General features: G+C 37.8%; 1 protein-coding gene across 1 annotated transcript; it reads right to left on the bottom strand.

The window, feature by feature from the left end:
• Positions 1 to 1,212: 1,212 nt before the first annotated feature.
• MPC2 (mitochondrial pyruvate carrier 2) lies at positions 1,213 to 23,256 on the bottom strand. The gene is made up of 5 exons (XM_026509448.4): positions 22,931 to 23,256; positions 13,253 to 13,293; positions 6,092 to 6,176; positions 5,572 to 5,683; positions 1,213 to 1,434 (listed from the first exon to the last, which is right to left on the bottom strand). Exons 1-5 carry the CDS (start codon positions 23,037 to 23,039, stop codon positions 1,398 to 1,400), a joined length of 384 nt encoding a protein of 127 aa, XP_026365233.1. The 5' UTR covers positions 23,040 to 23,256; the 3' UTR covers positions 1,213 to 1,397.
• Positions 23,257 to 23,611: the final 355 nt, after the last annotated feature.

The following is a 23,611-nucleotide window of genomic DNA, read 5'->3' on the forward strand; positions in this document are numbered from 1 at the left end:
TGTGCCACCCAGGCGCCCCCCCCCCCAGCATTTCTAATCAAATTCACCCCAAAGATAATTTGCAATCCAATGTGACATGGATTTGGGTTTCTCAATCCAGTGCGACACTGGCAAAATGTGTTTTAAGAGGGTTGCATATTTTCTAACAGCTTAAATCATGTTTTGATTTTCTAGCTGTTCGTATGTATTACACAACTACAATTAACATTTAGTGACACATATGTAAAACTTGAATTTAAAAAAGCTGAACTGAAAAAGTAAGTAATCATTCTCAAGGAAAGTCCAGCCCTATAATTAAATTTACTGTGTGTTTCAAAATGTTATAAAACACAGTTGTCTTAAGGGAGGAAAAGAGATTCATTTAATTATATTTTGTCAAGAAATTTTTCTAATGTTAGTTGTGGAAACCAGTCTTAATATAATTAGAATCATACCTCATACAATTAAACAGACCCCTTAGGGAGAAAGCCCATTTTATTACCAGTGCTTTCTACTTCTGTCTCATTATATAAACATGCTCTACTAGAAACTATTTTGCTTTATGGAGAGGAACCTGGGCTTTGAGGTCAACCCTTGTTAAGATTCAACCTTTCACCATCATTTGAGCAACTTAAAAAAAAAAAAGACAACCTGTTTACTACCTGGGACCAGCTCTACTAGGATTTTTAGAAGGAAACTCAGTACTCCAAACAGGAGCTCAAATTAAATAGACTGTTGATTATTTCTAGAGTAATCTATGTCCAGTCTCTCTTCATAACAAGGACAAAGGTCACAATGTTGACAGAAAGCTGACTTATGTCCAGGGTACTCTACCAGACACTTTTAATCTGCCCCAAATCACCGATTACAAATCACAGAGCTGGGATTCAAATTTAGGACTCCAGAGCCTTTTCTGCCACATTATATCAATTACGGAATGTAATTCAAACATTTAGAGATCCTTTGTTACTCTGTGGCTGTAAAAGAACTGCTAGCCATTCCATTACCCACTTCTCACTCTCCTTAGCTCTATTTCCTTTTACTTCCAGCGACTTCACTGACCTTCACGCACAACAGATTATTTGACCTTTTAACCGTCTCTGGTGGACTAGAACAGAAGGAAGCCAAGGAAGGGTCTGTAGGAGCAAGTACGATTTATTATGGGCAAATGGTAGAAAAAAAATGTTACTCATGTCCATAGATAAGTTCCTTAAGTCATATACAAAGAAACACTGTTATTAAAAATTTGCTTTATTTTTCTGTTGAATCAAGTATTAGCCCCCAGTTTACAGTTTGATTTTTTTAATGCCTTCCAAACAGTAGCACAGTTAATATCACCTTATCAATAGCCAAATAATAAATCAAATTAGTCCCAGTGGTTATATCCATATCTAGACTGTTCCGGTGGTCAGGAACTCTTATTTGTTTGCTTTAGCTTTTAGTTCTTGGTTATATCTATAAAGGAAACAGAAAGAAAAATAATTATGAATCGCAATAGATAAATGTGTAAGAAGAAGGGAATGGGTATATTCCAGGTCTTTTTTCTCACTAGTCAAGAGGCTGTATCGTTGTAACTACAATCTTCTCAGGGGCATGCAGGTAAAACAGGCAAAAGGGAAAGTGACTTAAGGATTTTATTTGCATCTGGTTTCCAACTGCCAAAGAGTTTTAACAACTTAACTGACATATTGATTCTCATACAAAAGTATTATTTGGGTGAATATTTTCACTCTTGAATTATATAAGAGTATGACAAACATGTGAACATATATATAAAATTTAGCAAAATGTGGTCATCCAGAACTTTTTATTTTATATTCACAGAACATCTTTCCTAAGAATAAAATAAATTGGGACTGGGATCCTGTCTAATCACTAAAAATAAAATATACTGTTGTGATACAGGCAGGTTACTGGGTTATTAGCAGGTTGTAAACACTGGGTTAGCAGGCAAGTAAAACTAAGGCCTGTTTTTTCAATTCTCATTAATCTAAAGTAGAATTACCCACAAAGCCATAGAGCCTTTCCTTCTACAATACCCTGAGCTTCATTTGCTATTCTTCCCAGATTACAATAATAGAAGAACAAAAAGTAACTTAGTCCATGGAGTCTACCATACCTCCCAGATTTCTCAAAAGGTTCTGATTTCAAATACTCAACAGTGTTTTTCTAAATGCTCCAAAATCCAACATTTATATTTTTAATTAAATCTCCCAATCTGCTGTTGTGACTGAAAGGTGCCAAAAATCCTTTTGTCAAACTGTATCTGAGTTTTTGTTCTAAAAATAGTTCTGAATGTGGTATGTAGTGTTTTCTTAGCTCTACTACTGAGTTAATATAAGGTTAAAATGAAATGGTGGATGAGAAAAATACTTGTGAATGAAATCACTATACAAATTGAAGTTTATAGTGACATAAGTAAGCTCTAAAAATGCTGGTCAGACATCTGACATACTGTAGAATGAGTGAGTTATTTATTCATCCACGCAATCTGTGCTAGATGATTATGAAAGGATTAAATTATAAACCTAGGGATAGTAAAGATGAATAAAATGAGGAAATACTATACTCTGCAGAACAGAACGCCTTCTGAAAGGAAGGTGAATTATCACTGAGTATTTTCTATTTCTTTACTGAGATCATTTATTTTTTTTTAGTCAAAGAACATTGTTTTGTAATTGAGAAAGATTCTGTGGTTCAAACAAAGCCCGAGCCTTCATCTAAGATGAGCTCACTCCAGATTGTTAACTGGTCACTGACAAATAATGTTAACTACTGAGTACAGGCAAAAATTGGAAACACTGTGGGTTCAGTTCCAGACCACCATGATAAAAGCAAGTATCACGATAAAGCAAGCAAATGAGTATTTGGGTTTCCTGGTGCATATAAATGTTATGTTTACACTATACTACAGTCTATTAAGTGTGTAATAGCAATATGTCCAGAAAAAGAGTACATACCTTAATTTAAAAATATTGCTAAAAATTGCTAACCATCATCTATGCTTTCAGTGAGTTGTAATCTTTTTGCTGGTGGAGGGTCTTGCCTCAATGTTGATGGCTGCTGACTGATCGGGGTGATGGTTGCTGAAGGTTGGGGTGGCAGTGGCAGTTTCTTAAAACAGGACAATAAGGAGCTGCCACATCAACTGACTCTTTCACAAATGATTTCTCTGTAGCATACGATGCCATCTGATAACATTTTATTTCACAGCAGAACTTCTTTCAAAACTGGAATCAATCCTCTCAAACCGTGCTGCTGTTTTATCAACTAAGTTTAGTAATATTCTGAATTCTTTGTTGTCATTTCAAAAGTCTTCTCAGCATCTTCACCAGGAGTAGATTCCATCTCAAGGAACACTTTCTTTGCTCATCCGTAAGAATCAACTGCTCCTCCGTTTAATTTTGATCCTGAGATTGCAGCAAATCAGATCCATCTTCCCGCTCCACTTCTCATGCTCGTTCTCTGGCTATTTCCACCACATCTGCAGTTACTTCCTTCACTGAGGTCTTGAATCCTTCAATGTCATCCATGAGGGTTGAAATCGACTCCTTCCAAACTCCTGTTAATGTTGATACTTTGACCTCTTCCCAAGAATCACAAATGTTCCTAATGGCATTTAAAATGGGGAATCCATTCCAGAAGGTTTTCGATTTACTTTGACCAGATCCATCAGAGGAATCACAATCTATGGCAAGGATGGCCTTACAAAATGTATTTCTTAAATAAGAAGACTTGAAAATTGAAACAACTCCTTGATCCATGGGCTGCAGAACGGATGTTGTTAGCAGGCATGAAAAAACAACACTAATCTTGGTGCACATCTTCATCAGAGCTCTTGGGTAACAAGGTACACGGTAGGCGAGCAGAAATATTTTGAAAGGAACCTTTTCCCCCCACACAGTGGGTCTCAACAGTGGGTTTAAAATATTCAGTAAACCCTGTGGTAAATAGATGTGCTATAATCCAGGCTTTGTTGCTCCATTTATAGAGCACAGGGAGAATAGATTTAGGATTATTCTTAAGGTCTTTAGGATTTTCAGAATGGTAAATGAGCTCTGGCTTCAACTTAAAGTGAGCAGCCACATTAGCCCCTAGCAAGAGAGTCAGCCTTAGAGCCAGGTATTGACTTCTCCTCTCCAACTATGAAAGTCCCAGATGGCATCTCCTTCCAATATAAGGCCGTTTCACCTACACTGAAGATCTGTTGTTTACTGTAGCTACCTTCATTAATTAACTTGCTAGATCTTCTAATTTGCTGCAGTTTCTACATCACTTGCTGCTTCACTCTGCACTTGTATGTTATGGAGATAGTTTTCCTTGAACCACATGAACCAACCTCTGTTGGCTTCAGACTTTTCTTGTGCAGCTTCTTCAGCTCTCTGAGCCTTCATAGAATTGAAGAGAGTGAGGGCCTTGCTCTGGATGGGGCTTAGGCTTAAAGGAACGTTGCGGCTGTTTGATCTTCTATCCAGATCACTAAAACTTTCTCCATATCAGTAATAGGCCATTTCACTTTATCAATCATGTGTTCACTGGAGTAGCACTTTTAAGTTCCTTCAAGAATTTTCCTTTGCAATCACAACTTAGCTATATGTTGAGCACAAGAGGCCACCTTTTGATCTATCTTGTCGGCTTTCAACATGCCTTCCTAACTAAACTTAATTATTTTTAGCTTTTGCTTTAAAGTGAGAGATATACGACTCTTCCCTTTCACTTGAACACTTAGAAGCCCACTGCAGGCTTATTAATTGGCCTATTTTTAATATTGCTGCATCTCAGGGAATAGGGAGATCTGAGGAGAGGGAGAGAGATGGGGGAATGGCCGGTCGGTGGTGTAGTCAGAACACACACATTCATCAGTTAAGCTCATAGTCTTCTGTGGGTGTGGTTTGTGGCACTCCCCACCCCCCAACAATGACAGTAGTAACATCAAAGATCACTCATCACAGATCACCATAACAAAGATAATAATGACAATTTTTGAAATACGGTGAGAACTACCAAAATGTGACACAGACATGAAAGGAGCAAATGCTGTTGGAAAAATGGTATCGATAGACTTGCTCGATGCAGGGTTGCCACAAACCCTCAATTTGTAAAAATGTGCAAAATCTGTGAAGCACAATGAAGTGAACTGAAATAAAATAAGGGATGCCTGTACACAGTTTCAAAAATTTCCCAATGTTCACGGAACGCTTTCTGACAAAACCAGTAGCCTTCCTCTAAATATCATTTCCAATACTGCATAACCATACACATTTAGGTCCCACTTTATGATATATAACTGAAACCGAGTGGAGAAAATTACTTAATATTTCATAATTGTGTATGTTGTCTTAAAACAGATTCTACGAACAGGCTATATATCTAGATAATACACAGACAGATTTAAAACCTAGGTAACAAACATACTGCTTAACACTTTTAACTTAAACCCCCAGATTTTTCTAGAAATTTCTGCTTTAGGCATATCCCATCTTAGCATTATACATGAATCTTAAAAAAAAAAAAAAAAAAAAAAAAAAAAAGCACTGCCATCTGGGTGGCTTCTGAGGCAGATTTTTCTTTTTACATCTTTGACAGGCTTACCTCCAAATACGAAAGAGTTGAGAAGCTCCTGCTGCCCCCACGAAGAAATTAACAGCAAACAGACTCCAGTTTTTTGGGATAATTACAAGTGAGTATCTTGACCAAATAAATCCTGTTGAAACAAAAAAAAAAATTTTTTTTTAAAAGCACAGGTACTGCTGCAATATCTTTCGAACATTCAATATTAAATTAATAATAAATAGGACCATGACAATACAGGATAAAGGAAAAGGAAATGCTATACTTTGAGTCTTTAAATAAAGTCGCTGTAATTCAGTGTTACACAAAAAACAAAACCCACGCCAATTCTTATTCACAGTAACCCTCTTCTGCCTTCTCTATCTATAATCTGATAATTTCCCAGAGACAACACTGTTAATTCCTTTGTGTGTGAGTGTGTGTGTGTGTTTGAGTGTATGTATGTGCTTCAAATATTAAACTGTTAAATAAATTGATGGAAAACAAAATAAGAAATATTGAATGTCCTAAATGGAACACAGGAAGTATTCATTTAATTTACCTGTGGCCATCAAAACAGCAGACTGAGCTGTGCTGAGCTTCTCTGCAGGTCTGGCCATGTCAGCCAATCCAGCACACACCAACCCCTGGAAATATATGTTAACACACAGAAAGAGAGAAGGTATCATGAGTGCGCAGTAATGATTCTTAATTATAAATAAAACATATAATTATTTCAGAGATTTCCACACGACAGTTGCTGTAATTTTAGTACCCATGCAGTAAGGAAATGTATACATATCATCATAAAAAACTACAATGAATGTAGGAATGCTTTTTGAATTCATGTTTTGTTAACCACACCAAACAGCCTCATATACCTGAAAATCAGTAGTGTGTGTAGGTACCCTAACAAATGGTACTTCTTTCACATATGAAATTATATGTTCTTTACACATGTTGGAAACCACTGGTGTGGAGGATGCCTAAAAGCTACTTGAGGTAATTTGTATAGATCCTCCTTTCATGTTTTTGTCAACGTATTCTTTTTTAAAAGTGTAGTGGTGCAGTCGGTTAAGCATGTGACTCTTGGTTTCGGCTCAGGTTGTGATCTCATGCTAGTGGGATCGAGCCCTGTGTCAGACTCTGTGCTCAGAGTGGACTCTGCTTGAGTCTCTCTCCTTCTCCCTCTGAACCCCCCCCCCCGTGTTCTCGTGCATGCGCACTCTCTCTCTGGAATAGATAAATAAATCTTGAAAAAAAAGTGGAAGTGTCAGAAAAACTCTGATATAATTTTAGTTTTTAGGCTGCATAATTTTCCTTTAATGTCAAAGTATACAACATGGTCATTTCTTCTCTGCTGTGTTTTTAACACTGTTATATAATCATCCTACTAATACCCCTACCACTAGCATCACTCAGAAAGTTTAGTAATGAGTCTTCCTTCACTAGAGTATTAGCTATGCTGTTCTACTGCAGACAAGAATATGTAATAAAATGATTTTTATTGATGAAAAATTCAAATATACACAAAATAAGAGACTAGTACAAAGAACCCCTATATACCTACCACCCAGAATTAATAATTATTGAAATTTTGCCACATCTGCTTCACCTCCCCTTTTCCCTTTCTCCTTTTTCCTTTAAGTATTTTAAACCAAATCCTAAATGTCATCAGAGAATATGTTTTTAAGAAATTATTTTTAGGTCTCACTGGGTTTCTAAAAGATACTTTTTTTTTTTTTTTTAAGATTTTATTTATTTATTTGACAGAGAGAGAAACAGCCAGTGAGAGAGGGAACACAGGCAGGGGGAGTGGGAGAGGAAGAAGCAGGCTCCCAGAGGAGGAGCCTGATGTGGGACTCGATCCCAGAACTCCGGGATCACACCCTGAGACGAAGGCAGACGCTTAACGACTGAGCCACCCAGGCGCCCCATCTAAAAGATACTTTTACATGGAAAATATAGATCAGCGAAGGCTTTTGCTCCTAAGTAGAACATAGATATACTTGTGAATTTATACACAAATTTAAACTGACTACAAAGGGTTCTGAATTAATAAATTCAGCAGTACAAGAAAACAACGATTCTGATTTAAAAAGGGGCAAATGGTTACGCAGAAGAGTATAACCAGAGGTAAATCACGGCTAACACTATTTTGCCTCTTGTTAACTTCCACCCACAGTCCTGTGATTTTTTTCTCCCAAATGCTTCCTGATTATCCTTCCTATATTCTTTTAGGTCCCAATGTGCGTTTTCTCCATTTCGTATTTGTTCTACTTCTGCAGGGTAGAACACTGCCATTGGGAAGGGGAAGAAAGGGATTGATTGCTACTGTTAATCCACTGTGCCTTCTTGGATAGATCTATGAACACTATGGGCTACAGTCTAACATTTTTTTGGAAGAAGTCAGTGGTCATGATTTTGTTCACGTTCACAGAATATTCGTTATTTTTCTGGGACGTGTCAGTAATTGTTCTCTCCCACGAGCTCTCTTGAGCTCTCTTTCTCATGTTTCTAAAAAATCCCTTTCTACTTCTACATCACTCTAACCTTATGTAAATTACCTTAGAAAATCTCACCAAAGCTAATCTCTGCCATTTACTAGCTGTGTGACTTTAGCCAGATTACATAACACTCGCCTTAAATTCCTCATGTGTAAAATGAGAATATTAATAGCTACCCCTGCAAAAGTGATGTATGATTAAATGAGATAATATGTCTTAAAAGTATTTAGCACAGTGTCTGCAAAATATTATGAATACAAACAAATAGTAGCTTATGTCTGTAGAGCAACAGAGAAAAAGGCATACTGTTTTCTATCTTTTCCACCATTACTAGCCTCAGCATAGGAGGCAGATGGTCTGTGTTCCTTTTCATCTTTATTATGAACTTTATTCAAATAGAACTATATAGATTCTATTCAGAGAATGTTTAGAGTAAATAATAAGATTATGTAAAATACTCTTTAACATACACAGAGACTACTAGTTAGATCCACAGTAACTATTTTAAAGGTGGTCATCTAAGTGTTTAAGAACACTTAATGGGCTGTGAAGTTAAACAGATGTGGGCTTTCACATCCTGATGTGTCATTTACCATGACAGTATGTTCAGTCATTTAGCTCTTCGAACCTCAGTACCTTTACCTGGAAGATGGTAATAATACTTCTCAGATTTCTTTTTGGGTGAAGATCAAATACAAGATAATGTATTAAATAACCCAATACAGTTTGGCATCCAGTAGACTCAAGTTAGCTCCCTGTTAAAAGCATGTTTTTCAAATTGTCTGAAGCCCAGGACTGTGATTTTCTTTAAAGATTTTATTTATTTGAGAGAGAGCACAAGCTGGGTGGGAGTGTGGGCGGGGAGGGGACGACAGAGGGAGAGAGAAGCAGGCTGCCCCACTGAGCAGGGAGCCCAACATGGGGCATGCTCCACTAACTAAGCCAGCCAAGCACCCCTAAAGTGAAAATTATACAGGATGCACTACAGTATAATGCATCTGAAGAAGAAAGCGTGGAACTCAAAATAAGTGGATCCATACACAAATAAAAGCTTTAGCCTTACAGATGATTGGCAAATAAATATATATTAAGTTAAAATACAATACTTAAGTTATATGAGTATTGTTTTTTAGGATTATCCACTTTGACCTCAATGACTATTTGGTTTCAACAAAAGTGGCTAAGAAGGACTCCACTCCAGTTAAATGTCTGAACAAGTATAGTCTGAAATTCTTAATATAGAACATACTGTTATGTGTTATGGATAAACTATCATAGCTGAATTATTATCAAATGGTTTGGAATAATATCTACGTACATGAATTATTATCAAATGGTTTGGAATAATATGTACATAAAGTAAATACATAACAAAAGAAGTCTCCTCACCAGAGAACGAGGCACAGTTCCTACTGCTATGCTGTCATCAGAAGACTATGCATGATTTCAACATGAACTTAAAATAGATGGTTTTAAAGGAGACAGATACTCACTTATGAGTATGTCATACAGTCGATGTTTCAAAACACTGGTGGACCAGATTAAAGAAACACCAAAGTATTGATAAAATCAGTAAACATCTAAGTTGTGACAAATCTGAGGTCAAAGAGAACCCCCAGATCTGTTATAGAGTAAATAATTCTTTTTTTTAAAGATTTTATTTATTTATTTGACAGAGAGACAGCCAGTAAGAGAGGGAACACAAGCAGAGGGAGTGGGAGAGGAAGAAGCAGGCTCCCAGCAGAGGAGTCTGATGCGGGACTCGATCCCAGAACGTCAGGATCATGCCCTGAGCCGAAGGCAGACGCCCAATGACTGCACTACCCAGGCGCCCCAAGAGTAAATAATTCTTACTCTTTTGATAACGGGGCTAGAAATAATAGTTAAGCAACCAATTACACCTTTATAGACATATAATTACTATATAATTTCCAGTGCTGATATAGAGAAGAGGAAGAAAATAATAATATACTTTCCATTGTTTTTTTAAAAATCACACTAGTTTTGAATGTTTATTTTTCCTTTGATCTACATTTTAATTAAATTAATAAACAGACAACACATTTTAAACACTAAAAAAAAAAAAAAAAGACTTTAATTCACACTCCTGGGAATAAATGCAGGATTACAATGGAATGATAGAATTTAGTGTCCAATTACATAGATGACTCTCATTCAGTAATAGGGCAACAAAAACATATATCAAATGTACATAACTCTTGTCTTTAGTAAAAGAAAGTGAGTGTAAACTACTTACTAATTACTTACCAAGTCAAGAAAAAATCAGAATGAAGTGCCAGGGAAGCACATGAAGTTAAGGCACCATTATTTTCAGTTGTAAACTTCAGTGACTGGCAAATATTTTGAAAAGACTTTAAAGACAGGGCTTTAAAGACAAGGGTGATAAAAAGCAGTATTATTTCCCCCTACGCCAATAAACTACGTAGTAGTTCTGAACATAGCTACCTATTTTTCGTGTTTTGCTTTTGGCCCTGTGAATAGCAAGCAGCTGCATTTTCTGGTAACATCCTGCATCTTTCCTTTTCTTTGCTGTTTGTGAATATACACAGTGGTAAAGATTGTAAAAGATGCAAAACAGGAAAACAAATATGTGTGTCTGTGTAAGAAACAGCGCCAAATAGAGGGCTGACCTGACAGTACTGTCAGACCAAACTACAGCTAGTTTTCAATGCTTCGAGTGAGCAGAACCATTAAACATGATACGCTCAAACTTCTTTTTGTTTTAACTGATGGGACCTTTTCTCAATATATTGTTAAAAAGAAAACCACAGGCCCAAAGTGGCGTCACTTAGGCCAAGTCACCAACACCTAATGTAACTGCACTTTCAACCTCCCCCAGAAATGGAGTCCTTAACCAGTCAGTTAGGAATTTTCTGGTCAGCACCAATGAGGTAATCTGTCACCTGGACCCGCTCCCCATCCCCCAAAGAAAGAGGAGATAATTCACCTACTAAGATCCTTTCTTTTGTCTCCAAATGAAGATGACCTCACCTGGAAATAATCCTTTTTTCTAAAAGTTTACGACTTCCTTGTCCTGCCTTGAAAAAAACTCTTTCTGTGGCCCTTGGGAGCTCCCCTCAACTTGCTAAATGGGATGCTGTCCCATTGATCAAATTTACTTGGTTAAATTTTGATTTTTAACGATATAAATAATAATAATAAAAAGAACTGCTCCCTAGTTCTCTGTAAAATGTAGCTCCCAACCACTAATCTACTCTAGTCATTTTACCTAAGGGGAAAAAATGGCAGATTTAACTTGCCTAAGGTCATAAGATGGAGGGATAGCCAATTCTAACATTCTCAACTACTTAGATTTTACAACTGAGTTTCTGAAATTGTTCTGACAATTTAAAGCAGTACATTTATGAAAATTAAAATAGTCTACACCTCAACAACAAAAAAACAACTCGATTAAAAAGTGGACAAAAGGCTCGAACAGACATTTCTCCAAAGATATACAAATGGTCAATAAGCACACGAAAAGATTCTCAGCATAACTAATCATATTAGAAAATGCAAATCAAAACCACAATGAGCTACTACTTCACACCCATTAAGAGGCTATTCTAAAACAACAACAACAACAAAAGTAACAAGTGTTGGCAGGCGATGTGGAGAAATTGGAATCCTTGTGAATTGCTGGTGGGAATGTAAAACAGTGCAGCTGCTCAAAGTAATACTGATTGAACAATTCCACCTCTAGTTTTATACCTCAAAGACCAGGAAGCAGGGACAGGAATAGATGTATGCCCTTACTCCCAGCAGCATTATTCACAATGGCCGAAAGGTGGAAGCAACTCAAGTGTCCATCAACAAATGAATGGATATGCAAAATGTGGTATCTATACAATGGGATATTATTCATACTTTAAAAAAAAGAAAAGGAAAATCTGACGTTACAACATGGATAAACCCAAAGGACACTGTGCTAAGTTAGCCAAGCAAAAATAGACAAATCCTGTACGATTCCACTTATTTGGGATACCTCGAGTAGTAAAATCCATAGAGACATAAAGTAGAATGGTGGTTGCCAAAGGCTGGGGGAGGGGAATGAGGAGTTGTTTAACTGGTACAGAGTTTTAGTTCTGCAGGATAAAAGGAGCTCTGGAGATTGGCTGCACAATGATGTGAATTCACTTTACACTAAAAAAATGACTAAGACGGTACATTTTATGTGTAGTTGACTACAATTAAAAAATAAAAAAGCCTACAGACCAGTACTTTCCAAATTTTAGAAGGCATCAAAATCACGTGGAGGGCTTATTAGAACACAAATAACTGGGCTCCATCCCCAGAGTTTCAGATTCAGTAAAACTGAGATGGAGTGCAAAAATCTGCATTTCTAACAAGTTCGTGGGCAATGCCAATGCAGTAGGTCTACGGATGACACTTTGAGAACACTGCTATAGGCCAAAACTGGCCCTTATAACATAAAATCAATGACTTGTTTTATTGTTTCCACAACTACCTCTTTTCAGCTAAATGAGAACTCCAGGAATGGAAACTCTTGGCCTAAGGTCCTGGAGTCAGGATTGGACTTTGAGTCAAGAAGTCCTAAGACTTTACCATTTACCAAATGTTAATACATACCCTTGGATAATCTTTTCTGTTTTTTGAGACTAACTTTCCTTGCCTGTATCTTGGTGTTGGTATCTTCAGTTCACATACTAAATTAATAATAAAAGTTAATCTGGGGGGGTTCTAATCAGTTTCATGTTTGACTTAGTCATAAAATCTTAGAATGAAGTTTCAGTTCCAAGGGCCCACAATTAACAGGCTTTAAAATTTTTTTTTAAAAGATTTTATTGATTTGAGACAGATAGAGAGCATGGGGGGGCGGGTGTAGAAGGAGAGGGAGAAGCAGACTCCCCAGTGAGCAGGGAGCCCAACATGGGCTTGATCCCAGGACTGAGATCATGACCTGAGCTGAAGGCAAACGCTTCACCGACTGAGCCACCCAGGCTTTTTGATATCAATTATGTTCCCAGAAGGCCTTTTATCTAAGGGGTTCAGAACAAATTAAGCAGGTAGTGTGCTTTATGCAGTAAAAATGACACATCTGAGATTATTTGAATGAAATAATCTCCAGCCATGAATATTTAAAAAGTACATCTTTCATAAAAATGTCTTCAAATTAATAAGGTCCTTTTAAAGAATATTTTTTTCAGTACCTTCTGCAAAAACTCAAGACTTACCCATTTCATAATTGGAGCCCAGAAAAAAACTGTTTTGGGACCTGGGAGGAAAAAAAGAAAAATTTAGAAACGAACCAACTGTTTTATATGTCTCTTTTTTTTCTTTTCAAATTTTTTATTTAAATTCTAGTTAGTTAAAAAAATTCTAGTTAGTTAATATACATTGCAATTTTGGTTTCAGGAGTAGAATTCAGTGATTCATCACTTACATACAACACTCAGTGCACATCATAACAAGTGCCCTCCTTAATACCCATCACCCACCTAACCCATCACCCACTCACCACCTCCGACCAGCAACCCTCAGTTTGTTCTCTATCTTTAAGTCTCTTACGGTTATACATGTCTTTTAACAGCCATCACCACGTTTCAAAATCCCCAAAATTTAGCAATTTATTTCTAATCATCTGTACTACCCTTTCTGCATTCTGTGTATTTGTTAACATTTAGAAAGTCACTACAGTGTCAACCTTACATACAAGTTGTGTTGATTGCCTTGTCAATTACTTGTATTTTTGTGACCTGTTAAAAATTATCAAAAGTGTAACGGAGATAGTCTGGAAACCATTCCCAAAGCTTTGTCTTGAACATGAAACCTTAATGTTAGTTCACTCAAGGATAACCTCCGAGTTGGAGAAATTAGAGATATAGAGATTTTGTGATATGAGCCTCAGTAACTATAAGATATTCACTAATTCTATTAATATTTATTATTATAAGTGACATGTTGCCATATGTATGATAATAAAAGCTCTTATAAAAAGTCTATATATTCTAGTAAAAAAAATTTTTTTTAAGATTTTATATATTTATTTGGGAGACAGAGATAGAGCATGGGGTGGGGGCGGCAGAGGGAGAGGGAGAAACAGGCTCCCCACTGAGCAGGGAGCCCACATAGGGGCTCCATCCCGGGAACCTGAGGTCAAGACCTGAGTTAGATGCTTAACCGACTGAGCTGCCCAGATGCCTCTCTAGTGAAAAATTAATGAACCTAATTTTAAGGTTCACATGAGAAAGGGGAAAGACTTAAGATCTCTTAGCTCTGTAACAGCAGGGTTGTTAATTTTAGTTATCCTGGTATCCACTGGCCTTTTGCAAAATGTTAAGTAAATGTTGGTAGCACTGAAAACAATTCTGGTTTCTTAGATAAAGTAGAATTTAAGAAATGTAGTGTTTCAGAGCTGGAAGGAAATTCAGAGTTCATCTAACCTAAATCCTTCATGTTACCATGAGGCTCAGAGCAGACCCATGACCTAGTCCATGCGGGCAGCCAGGAAGCAGCAGAACGGTGCCTGGAACCTAAGCCTTCTAGCTCTTTAACTACGTAACTGCCCACTCTGAACTCTTCCAAATGATGTATCTCATTTAACCTTCCCGAGGCTACAGGGGCAGGAAAGAAACAGACTTTGGTCCATGATAATTTAAAATATAACTAAGCATGCTAAATCCAATATAGATCAGAGTACTTAATATGATGAGTATGCTATCACACACTGGATCAACTAATACATTTATGTATGTATGTATTTATTTATTTATTTTTAAAAGATTTTATTTATTTATTTGACAAGAGAGAGACAGCCAGCGAGAGAGGGAACACAAGCAGGGAAAGTGGGAGAGGAAGAAGCAGGCTCCCAGCAGAGGAGCCCGATATGGGTCTCGATCCCAGGATCCTGGGATCATGCTCTGAGCCAAAGGCAGATGCTTAACGACTGAGCCACCCAGGCGCCCCCAGAATATAAATTTCTAATCCTATTTTAATTAAATTTTAGCCCAGGTCACTGGTTCTCAACCAGGGGTGGTTTTGCCCCCCCCCCCCCCCCCGGGGAGAAATTTAGCAATGTCTGGAAACATTTTTAGTTGTCACAACTGTCATGGTGGCGCTGCGACTCTTACTGATGCCCTCTAGGTAGAGGCCAGGCAGGCTGATAAACAGCCTCCTGTAACAAATAATCACCTAGCCCCCAAATGTCAACAGAGGAGGGTAAAAAACCCTGGTCTACGTGGGCTGACAAGCTAGGCAAGCATACAACTAGTTTCATGGTGTTTAATGACTCTAAACCTTAGTTTATGCTTAGAATATCCCAATAGTCTGCCTTGCCTTCATCTGGCTAACTCCTAACATCCTTTGAAAACTTACCTTAGATTTCATCTCCTCAAGGAAACCTTCTTTAACATCTCCAGGTTACATACAGTAAATCCTCCTTCTTTGAACTCCCAAAGCGCCTCTATACTGCTCTATTGTTTTCTGCACTTAACAACTAAAACGATTTATTTATGCATCCGTCACTTTAACTAGACAAGGTGAAGACAAGGCCTATTTCTTAGATTTCCTCAACAAATAACATATGTGAACAGAACTGAATTGGATTAACCATGTCCAGGACAGGTGTTAATCAAAGATATTCAAATTTTAAGTCTGACCAGATATGCCTTGATACTGTTTCATCAAGGGTAGAATCTGCTATTTACTCCTCTCCAGGGACATCAAGTTCCCTTCACATCATGGCTGTACTAGATTTTCACTCATTAGTTACTCTACTCTTAGACCATGACACTCCCCTATCTGGCTCCTGAAAATTCTTCCCGTAGAGTCTGATGCCATAATGCACTGATCCCGTAAGTCAATCTTTTCAAACTCTCTAGTTATTTTATTTAGCCTGAGTTTCTGAGATTCCTATCACAGCACAGCTAGCTTATTTCTCTTCTCCATATACGAAGTCTCTGAGTCATATGCAATATCAATTACTAAGTTTACTTTTTAATCCCTGCAGGAGGCTTGGCTTCATCACTCAAGGGTCAGTCAGCACATTGTTTTGGTCTCTGGCTTTGAACTTCTCAGCCAACTCCTCTCTTCCTATTTCAAAACTGATGCTTCCTCCTCTGCCACCTTCAAAATTGTTTCCTGAACAATGCCTCTAGGTTCTGGCTTCTTTATAAGCTTCAATATTTGATCCTTCAGAGTTAATGAACAGTAGAGCTTTTCAGTGTTTGCTCGGTAACTAATTCACTCAACTGCCCCAAGCCAGATGATAGTTTTAAAATAGTACCCGTCCCTCTCGCTCACAACCAAACCAAACAAAAAAACTTCAAACGTGTAATTATGGTTGCTAGAACCTGGACCAAGAGAGGTATGAATATTTTAGTTAGTGAATAATTTTAAACTATAAAACAAACCTTCAATTATTTTAACAACAGCTAAGCACTAAATTTAAAAATATCATTAGCAAATATGTATTACAAGACACTTTTTTTTTTTTAAAGATTTTATTTATTTATTTGACAGATAGAGAGCACAAGTAGGCAGAGAGGCAGGCAGAGGGAGAGGGAGAAGCAGGCTCTCCGCTTAGCAGGGAGCCCGATATGGGGCTTGATCCCTGGGATAGTGACCTGAACCGAAGGCAGCTGCTTAACTGACTGAGCCACCCAGGTGCCCCTGTTATAAGACATTCTAAATTTCTAATATTTCTGAGATATCAGAGGATGCTGACAAGTGACACAAATAATCAGAGTTGGATATCTATATATGCAAACAAATAGTGTTTTCTTCATTGTTAAGAAAAGGAAAACAGCAGCTTAGCAATACCTGTCATCATACAACGGACTAACAAAAAATTTTAAAGAAAACTTATTTTAGTTCACTTTTCCATTTTACCTTACTAATCATTTTCTACCTTAAGAGTAAAAAAATCAAGTAAATTTAGACGTATGAATTCAGGTACAGAGGAAAAACTTCCTTCTTGGAACAGAATAACTTTACGCACATGCAAATATGCACACATACAAATACTGAGTTGAGATACTCACTATGTGCCAATGTGAAAAATAAAGTTTCTCATTTAATGCTTTTCACTATCTCTTCCTGTCCCTTTCAGACCATTTCTCTATGGTTTGCAGCTTTTCCACGTTCCTCAACATTCTTCTAAGCTCCGGATACTGAGCAATCCCCTCTTCACTACCATGTGAGAAACACTTACAAATCCTTAGAATTTGTAAATGTTACTCCCTGACATAGATATGGGCTGTCAAAAGTTACTCACTTTTATTTGTACTAGAACTAGTTCTGACTTCACACTAAGAACGTGACTAGACTACCATTTTAGAATCATGTAATCTTTGTATCTTTTGAAAGGCCTTGGAAACAGCCATCACTCAGCACCCAGAACGTCAAGGGTATATAATGATTCTTAAAATGTCGATTGAAAACAGGCTTTGGTACAAATGCCAAAGTAAAATAACAGGTGAAACAACTAGCTAAAATAGCTAATAGGCATTTTAGGGTTGATACATTTTAATTATTTGTTCGGTTACAAAGAATCAATGACTTTTAGATTTAGAAAGATAGTTGAAACCACCTCGTTCAGGCACTCGTCTTAGAGATCAGGTAAATGAGGCCCAGAGACAGGGAATTGCCCACGTAAAATACATAGCACAGGAAGGATTAAAAACTAAGATCCCCAAATCCTAACTTAACAATAATCACATAGTTTTCCCCAATGAAATCTGAGTTTCTTTAAAGCTCTGAAACTAAGAAAAGCTCTAGCAAGAAGACCAAACTGTAGATTTTTATAGCTGAAAAGGACCTTAAAGATAATCCAAGCTCCCTTATTTTAACAGATGAAAAAGAAAAGGCACCTAGATCTTAAGTAATCTGTTTTATCTCAGGTAGTTCCAGATAGAGAAGGAGATCTCTTTGATCCACCTCTTCTTTCTAATATGTCCTACCATACTTTAAACATTTCATACCTTCTTATAACCAAAATTAATATTCTTGCATGACTTGGAAATGTCAAATTATTTATAGCTTTCCTTAGGTCTTGCTTCTCCTTTGGTATATCTGTTGAATCAAACTAGGTGAAGGATAGTCTTAATTTCTTAAAATTAGTTTAAAATCAGGTTAGTAGACAAAAGTTATACTAAGTGTCAAACGAACAACTACAGCTGGACTATATTCGTTTTATAATCTCTTCTGAGAATTTAAAATCTCAGGGCGCCTGGGTGGCTCAGTCCTTACGCATCTGCCTTTTGCTCAGGGCCTGATCCCAGGCTCCTGGGATGGAGCCCCGCATCGGGCTCTTCCGCTGGGAGACTGCTTCTTCCTCTCCTACTTCCCCTGTTTGTGTTCCCTCTCTCTCTGGCTGTCTCTCTCTCTGTCAGACAAATAAATAAAATCTTAAAAAAAAAAAAAAAGAATATAAAATCTCTGTGAGTAGGCATTTTTATTTTATTCACTAACATATCCCAAGTGCCAGAACAATACCTGATATTCAGTAGGCCCTCAATAAATATTGAATAACTCAACTTTCTTGGTAGCTACTGCTTTAGAGATACCCTACTTTTCATCGATACCTCACAGTTATATGTGAAATCTCAACTTTCTATTTTGGTTCTCATTCTTTAATTTTAAGGGTAACAGAGGTTATTACTGTAAAAAAATGATATATGTATATCCATATATTTAGCATATATAAACATAATATATATTAGATATGATATATAATATAATCCAGATATCTAAATATCTATGTATCTATTCTAGAAGATTAAAATTCTTCAAACAATCTCCGAAGCAAGAAAAGAAACTAAAAGAAATGCTAAGGAACTATGTTAATTTGTAACTATGTGGGCATTTACACTATTTATTTATTTGATCTACATCTGGCTTTATTTACATATAATAAAACAATATATACGCTGAACTAAATTGCATTAGACTGTCTAGTATAACACAACTTCCCTTAGTATTTAACTTTGAATTTTTATGATAAAGATATTCCCTTATGAACACAGCTAATATGGGTTCGTTTATTATGTTTTTATTTTATTTTTAAAGATTTTATTTATTTGACAGAGAGAGAGAGAGAGAGAGAGAGAGAGTGTGTGTGTGTGTGTGTGTGTGTGTGTGTGTTCCAGTGGGGGGAGGGGCAGAGGGAGAGAATCTCAAGTGGAGTCCATACTCAGCGTGAAGCTGGATGCTGGGCTCAATCTCACTACCCTGAGATTATGACCTAAGCCAAAATCAAGAGTCACACACTTAACTAACTGAGCCACTCAGGTGCCCCTGTTTTTATTTTAAAACATATTCTTTAGCTATTTAAGCTATAAAGGAAAAAATAATCTTACGTAGGAGAAAAGCAAATATTACTATTACTGAGATCTTACAGTAACTTCTCCAGTGAGCCTTCACAGGGAGAATACCATGTAATGCAGAGAATTATATTCTCAGCAACAGGACACTAAGCACCGCAACAGATTTCACAGAACTACTTTTTCAAAAGTTCTTCCACTTGGGCCAAAATGTAACTCAAGTAAAGCAAAGCTACGGTGAGGTTCATAAAATGATGTGGTTTAGAAACCTGTTTTTCTGGGCTAAGTTGACGGATAGTTTTTATTTATTTTATTATTTGTTATTATTTTATTTCCCTCAGTTTTATTGAGATATAATCGGCACATAAGACTGTATTGGTTTCAGATGTACAACATAATGACTTGATATATATTTATACAGCAAAAGTATTACCACAATAAGTTCAGTTAACATCCATTGCCTCACTTAGCTCATTTTTTGTCCTAAGAACTTTTAAGATCTACTCTCTTAGCAGCTTTCAAATATATTACACAGTATTGTTAACTATAGTCACCACGTTGTACATTATATCCCCCAAACTTACTTATTTTATAACAGGAAGTTTTTACCTTTAGACCACTTTCTAGGATAGTTTTTGGATTCTTCAGAATCCTAGTCTCCTAACTACTTTTGAACATTGGGCCCTGTCATTAAAAACCCTTTTTTTGAGCATACATCCCCTACATATATATTGTATACATTTATAAACTATATATAACTTACATACATGTATATATGTTGACTCCGCAGAAGTCAACTGTGTTCGACATTGTGTATATGTATAACTAGACTAATTTATTTTTATATTATATATACAGAATAGAAAATTTAAAAAGATAAAATAATAGTAAACATTAATAGAAGCTGTATGGTTTTCTTCCTACATTCCAATGTTTCATTTCATGTATACTTTGGGACAATTCACCCCTTTCGGGACTCATAAATACAAAGGAATGACACTCTTTCACTAATGATGTTCCCCCCTCCAACTAAGCTTTTAAGTAAACACAGGGCAACATGACTTCAAGGTTATTTCTCTGACAAAAACCTGGAGTAGAGCTATGCAGCTGGTTAGTGTAGAGTCCCTTACCTTTACAGTCAGGAGTGGTGGTAGAGAGTGACATACCTTATGACACTTGAACTTGCTAGGACACACATTTGGTTAGAACTCTATTCTTATTCTATAGAGGTAGATCACAGTGTGCCAGGAACAACACATACGTGAATGATGAAGGCCGTAGGTCTAACTATAATATATGTCATTATGATATAATAATATATAACAGTACTGTAACTCTAGCATATATCTATATAAAGACATATTCTTGTTTCCTGACTGGACATTCTGCCAGTGATACAATTAAATCTCAGATATTTAGAATTTGCAATGTATGATATCCAACTGTTAATATCCTAGCCTTGTATATCATTGTAAAAACCTCCGGTATGTGAATGTAGTCTAAGGTTTAAATGAGGATTCAATAACATACTATGACGCAAAATAGTACACAAAAACCTTACATAGTCACTCTGATGACTCTTGGAGCAATCATCAGTGTTTCCTCAGATTTTATTCAATACCAATTAATCAAGTTATGTTTTTCATGTTTCTCCATTTCTCCGTTGGTGTGTCTACAACTTTTTAATCACAAATACTTTTGCAATGATAGATATTCTTACTATGTATACTTGTTAAAAGCTTAGATGGGGGGGAACTAACATTTTTGAGTCTAAGTGCAAACACTTTGCTAAATGTTTTAAAGCCATTATATCATTTAATTTTCACAACAATCCTTAAATGATGATAATTATTATCCCCATTTTATACATCAGAAAAATAAGGCTTGGGGGCTTTAAGGTCAAGGTCACACAGCTAAGATTTTAACCTATCTCTGTCTGGCTTCAGAGCCTAATTCTCCTTCCCCTACACTGAAAATGGGGTTATAATAACGGAACTAATCCAAGAATATCCAGATGAAATGCACTGTCTACAAATGAAAGGTAATTCCTCTTGCTTCTGAAAGGTGACTAAAGCAATAATTGTAAGTGGTTAAAGCCAAGGCCCTGGAAAAGATCACTGAAAAACTACCTTTTGCTTCTGTATTAAAGTAGTTTAAAATTGCTCCTCCTTACCCTGCCCTTATCCTACAGCCCAAATACAAAGCTTAAGAGGGTCAAAGTTGACTCCACAGAATTCAGTTGACTCTAAAACCCAGACTACCACAGAAGCATTGCTCAACCCTCCCTCCTGAAAATTTTTGTCACAAAATACAGCCCATTCCAAAAAATTGAGTGTTAAAAATCTAAAAAGCAAATAAACTAAGCTTCTTAAGAACTCACCTTAAACTCTCCTTCGAATTTTATAATGGGTACCAATTTTATAATGGGTGAAGTATAAATATTATACTTTAGTATAATATTATTATACTATTCATCCCATCATCAAACTGGATATCACAGTCTGTAACCATCTCAGATTCCAGAGACCTGCTTCCCAGTCAAATATGTGGAAAAAAGACAACTTTCCTAATGACGCTAACTGCAGAGAGAGATTTAACTATGTAGGGAAAAAAGGTCACTTTTGGGTTGCACTTCAATATTTCAATTTATAACACATTTTCTCAGCTAAATCTTAGGCTTGAAGGAGACCTCGATACCTCCGGTTTTAGTTCCCAGCCAAATATTATTACAGCCTATTTTATAGAACAGGCAACAAAACTAAATCTTAAAGAGTTGGAAAGATTGGGATCTCCAATTTCTTAGAGAACTATTTTTTTTTTTCAACCACAAGAACACTGTTTTCCAACAGGACAAATGCGAGCTAACATTTGCTAGGCATTTATGAAGAATCAGACACATGTTATCTTTAACTTTCACATTAAACAGATTTTACAGAAACTAAAATATCTAGGATTTCGCCCAAGGTCACACCTATATAGTAAGAGGTAGAGCAGAATTAAATCCGAGTCTGTCCGCATGAGAAAGTCTACGGAAAGTCAGCTCAGTTAATTTCATAAGTAAGGACAGCCTTAAACAAACTGGACCTATGGGACGAGGTATGACACCGACTCTGAAACCCGGGAAACGCATCTGCAGGCCTCTGCCAGCTGCAGCTGAAGGAAGTGTGACCTTTACTCCAAACCTTGCGGTGCGATAGAACGCCTCTGCTCTGCGTGGATCAATATACCACTACTCGCGGAGGGAAAGAGGAGAGAAGGAGAATTTCGTGGGGGCACAGACCGATCTGGGGCGGCGGAAAGGGAGAAGGATCAAAGCAAGAGGCCCGGTCCGGCTTTGGGTCGTGCCTAAGGGATGGGGTGCAACGAAGGTCGCGAAGGGCGCTCACTCGGGAATCACAGGTTTATGAGAGATGTCGAACGAGGTAAAGTGATAAGCAGGTTGGATGGGAAAGTGAGACGGATTCACTTGAAGGGAAGGTGTTGGGGCTGTGGGTGATGCCTCCAGCGGCAGAGTTGTCCGTGGCCTCTAAAGGTCTATTTTCGAGGGAGAGGGAGGGAAGGTCTCGGTGAGAGCTATTCTGGGTCTATTACCTGCCGGGTGGTTGTACAGCGGCCTCAATTTCTCCGGCAGCAGGAGCTCCACTTTATCGAGGACCCGGTGGTACGTGGCCCGAAGGCCCCGGACGCCAGCGGCTGACATCTCTGCGGACGAGTTGGTCGTGGGCGGTCGAGTGGGAGAGTGGCCGCGTGCTCCTCCCTGGATGACAACGAAGGGCACTCGTCACTTTCTCCTGCCACAGTGCCTCTCCCCTACGGTGCCCTTCCCGCGGCTCAGGCTGCCCGGGTACGAACCACCGGGTGGCGGGGGCCCAGGAAAGATTGAGGGGGCGGAGGCTCTGCGACGGCCCGCCCCGGGTACGCCTCCTTCCCTCCAGCCGCCGAGAGGGAGGAGGAGTCATGGCAACAGGTGCCTGAAAGACTGCCTCAGCAAGCCAACCCCCGCCCTAGCGGCAGCACGCCTGCGCAAGTGGAGCGACCCACAGTGATTGGCCCGCCCTGCGGCGCGGGCGGGGTCCAGCGCGAACCTCCAATTTCTCCTTCCTGCCCTCGAGGCCATGTTGGAGAAGGGAAAGTGAAGCTGCACAGGTTCTAATCCCCTTTCGCTTTAAGATAGCCCGTAGCTAAAATGGGCATTTTGGGCCTTCAGTGCCCCAACTAAAGATGACGCTGCACAACGCTCTTGCTTCCTTTGGAATGAGAGTCGTGACTGAG

The sequence above is a fragment of the Ursus arctos genome, unplaced genomic scaffold (assembly GCF_023065955.2).
Source record: "Ursus arctos isolate Adak ecotype North America unplaced genomic scaffold, UrsArc2.0 scaffold_2, whole genome shotgun sequence".
NCBI classification, from domain to species: Eukaryota; Metazoa; Chordata; class Mammalia; order Carnivora; family Ursidae; genus Ursus; species Ursus arctos.

Bases quoted from the DNA above. Each gene is read 5' to 3' on its own strand.
- MPC2 (XM_026509448.4), bottom strand. From the start codon at position 23,039: ATGTCAGCCGCTGGCGTCCGGGGCCTTCGGGCCACGTACCACCGGGTC. The intron at 13,294-22,930 runs GTAATAGACCCA...TTTTCCTCCCAG, and splicing joins GCTGTACAACCACCCGGCAG to GTCCCAAAACAGTTTTTTTC. The intron at 5,684-6,091 runs GTAAATTAAATG...TTGTTTCAACAG, and splicing joins TGCTGTTTTGATGGCCACAG to GATTTATTTGGTCAAGATAC.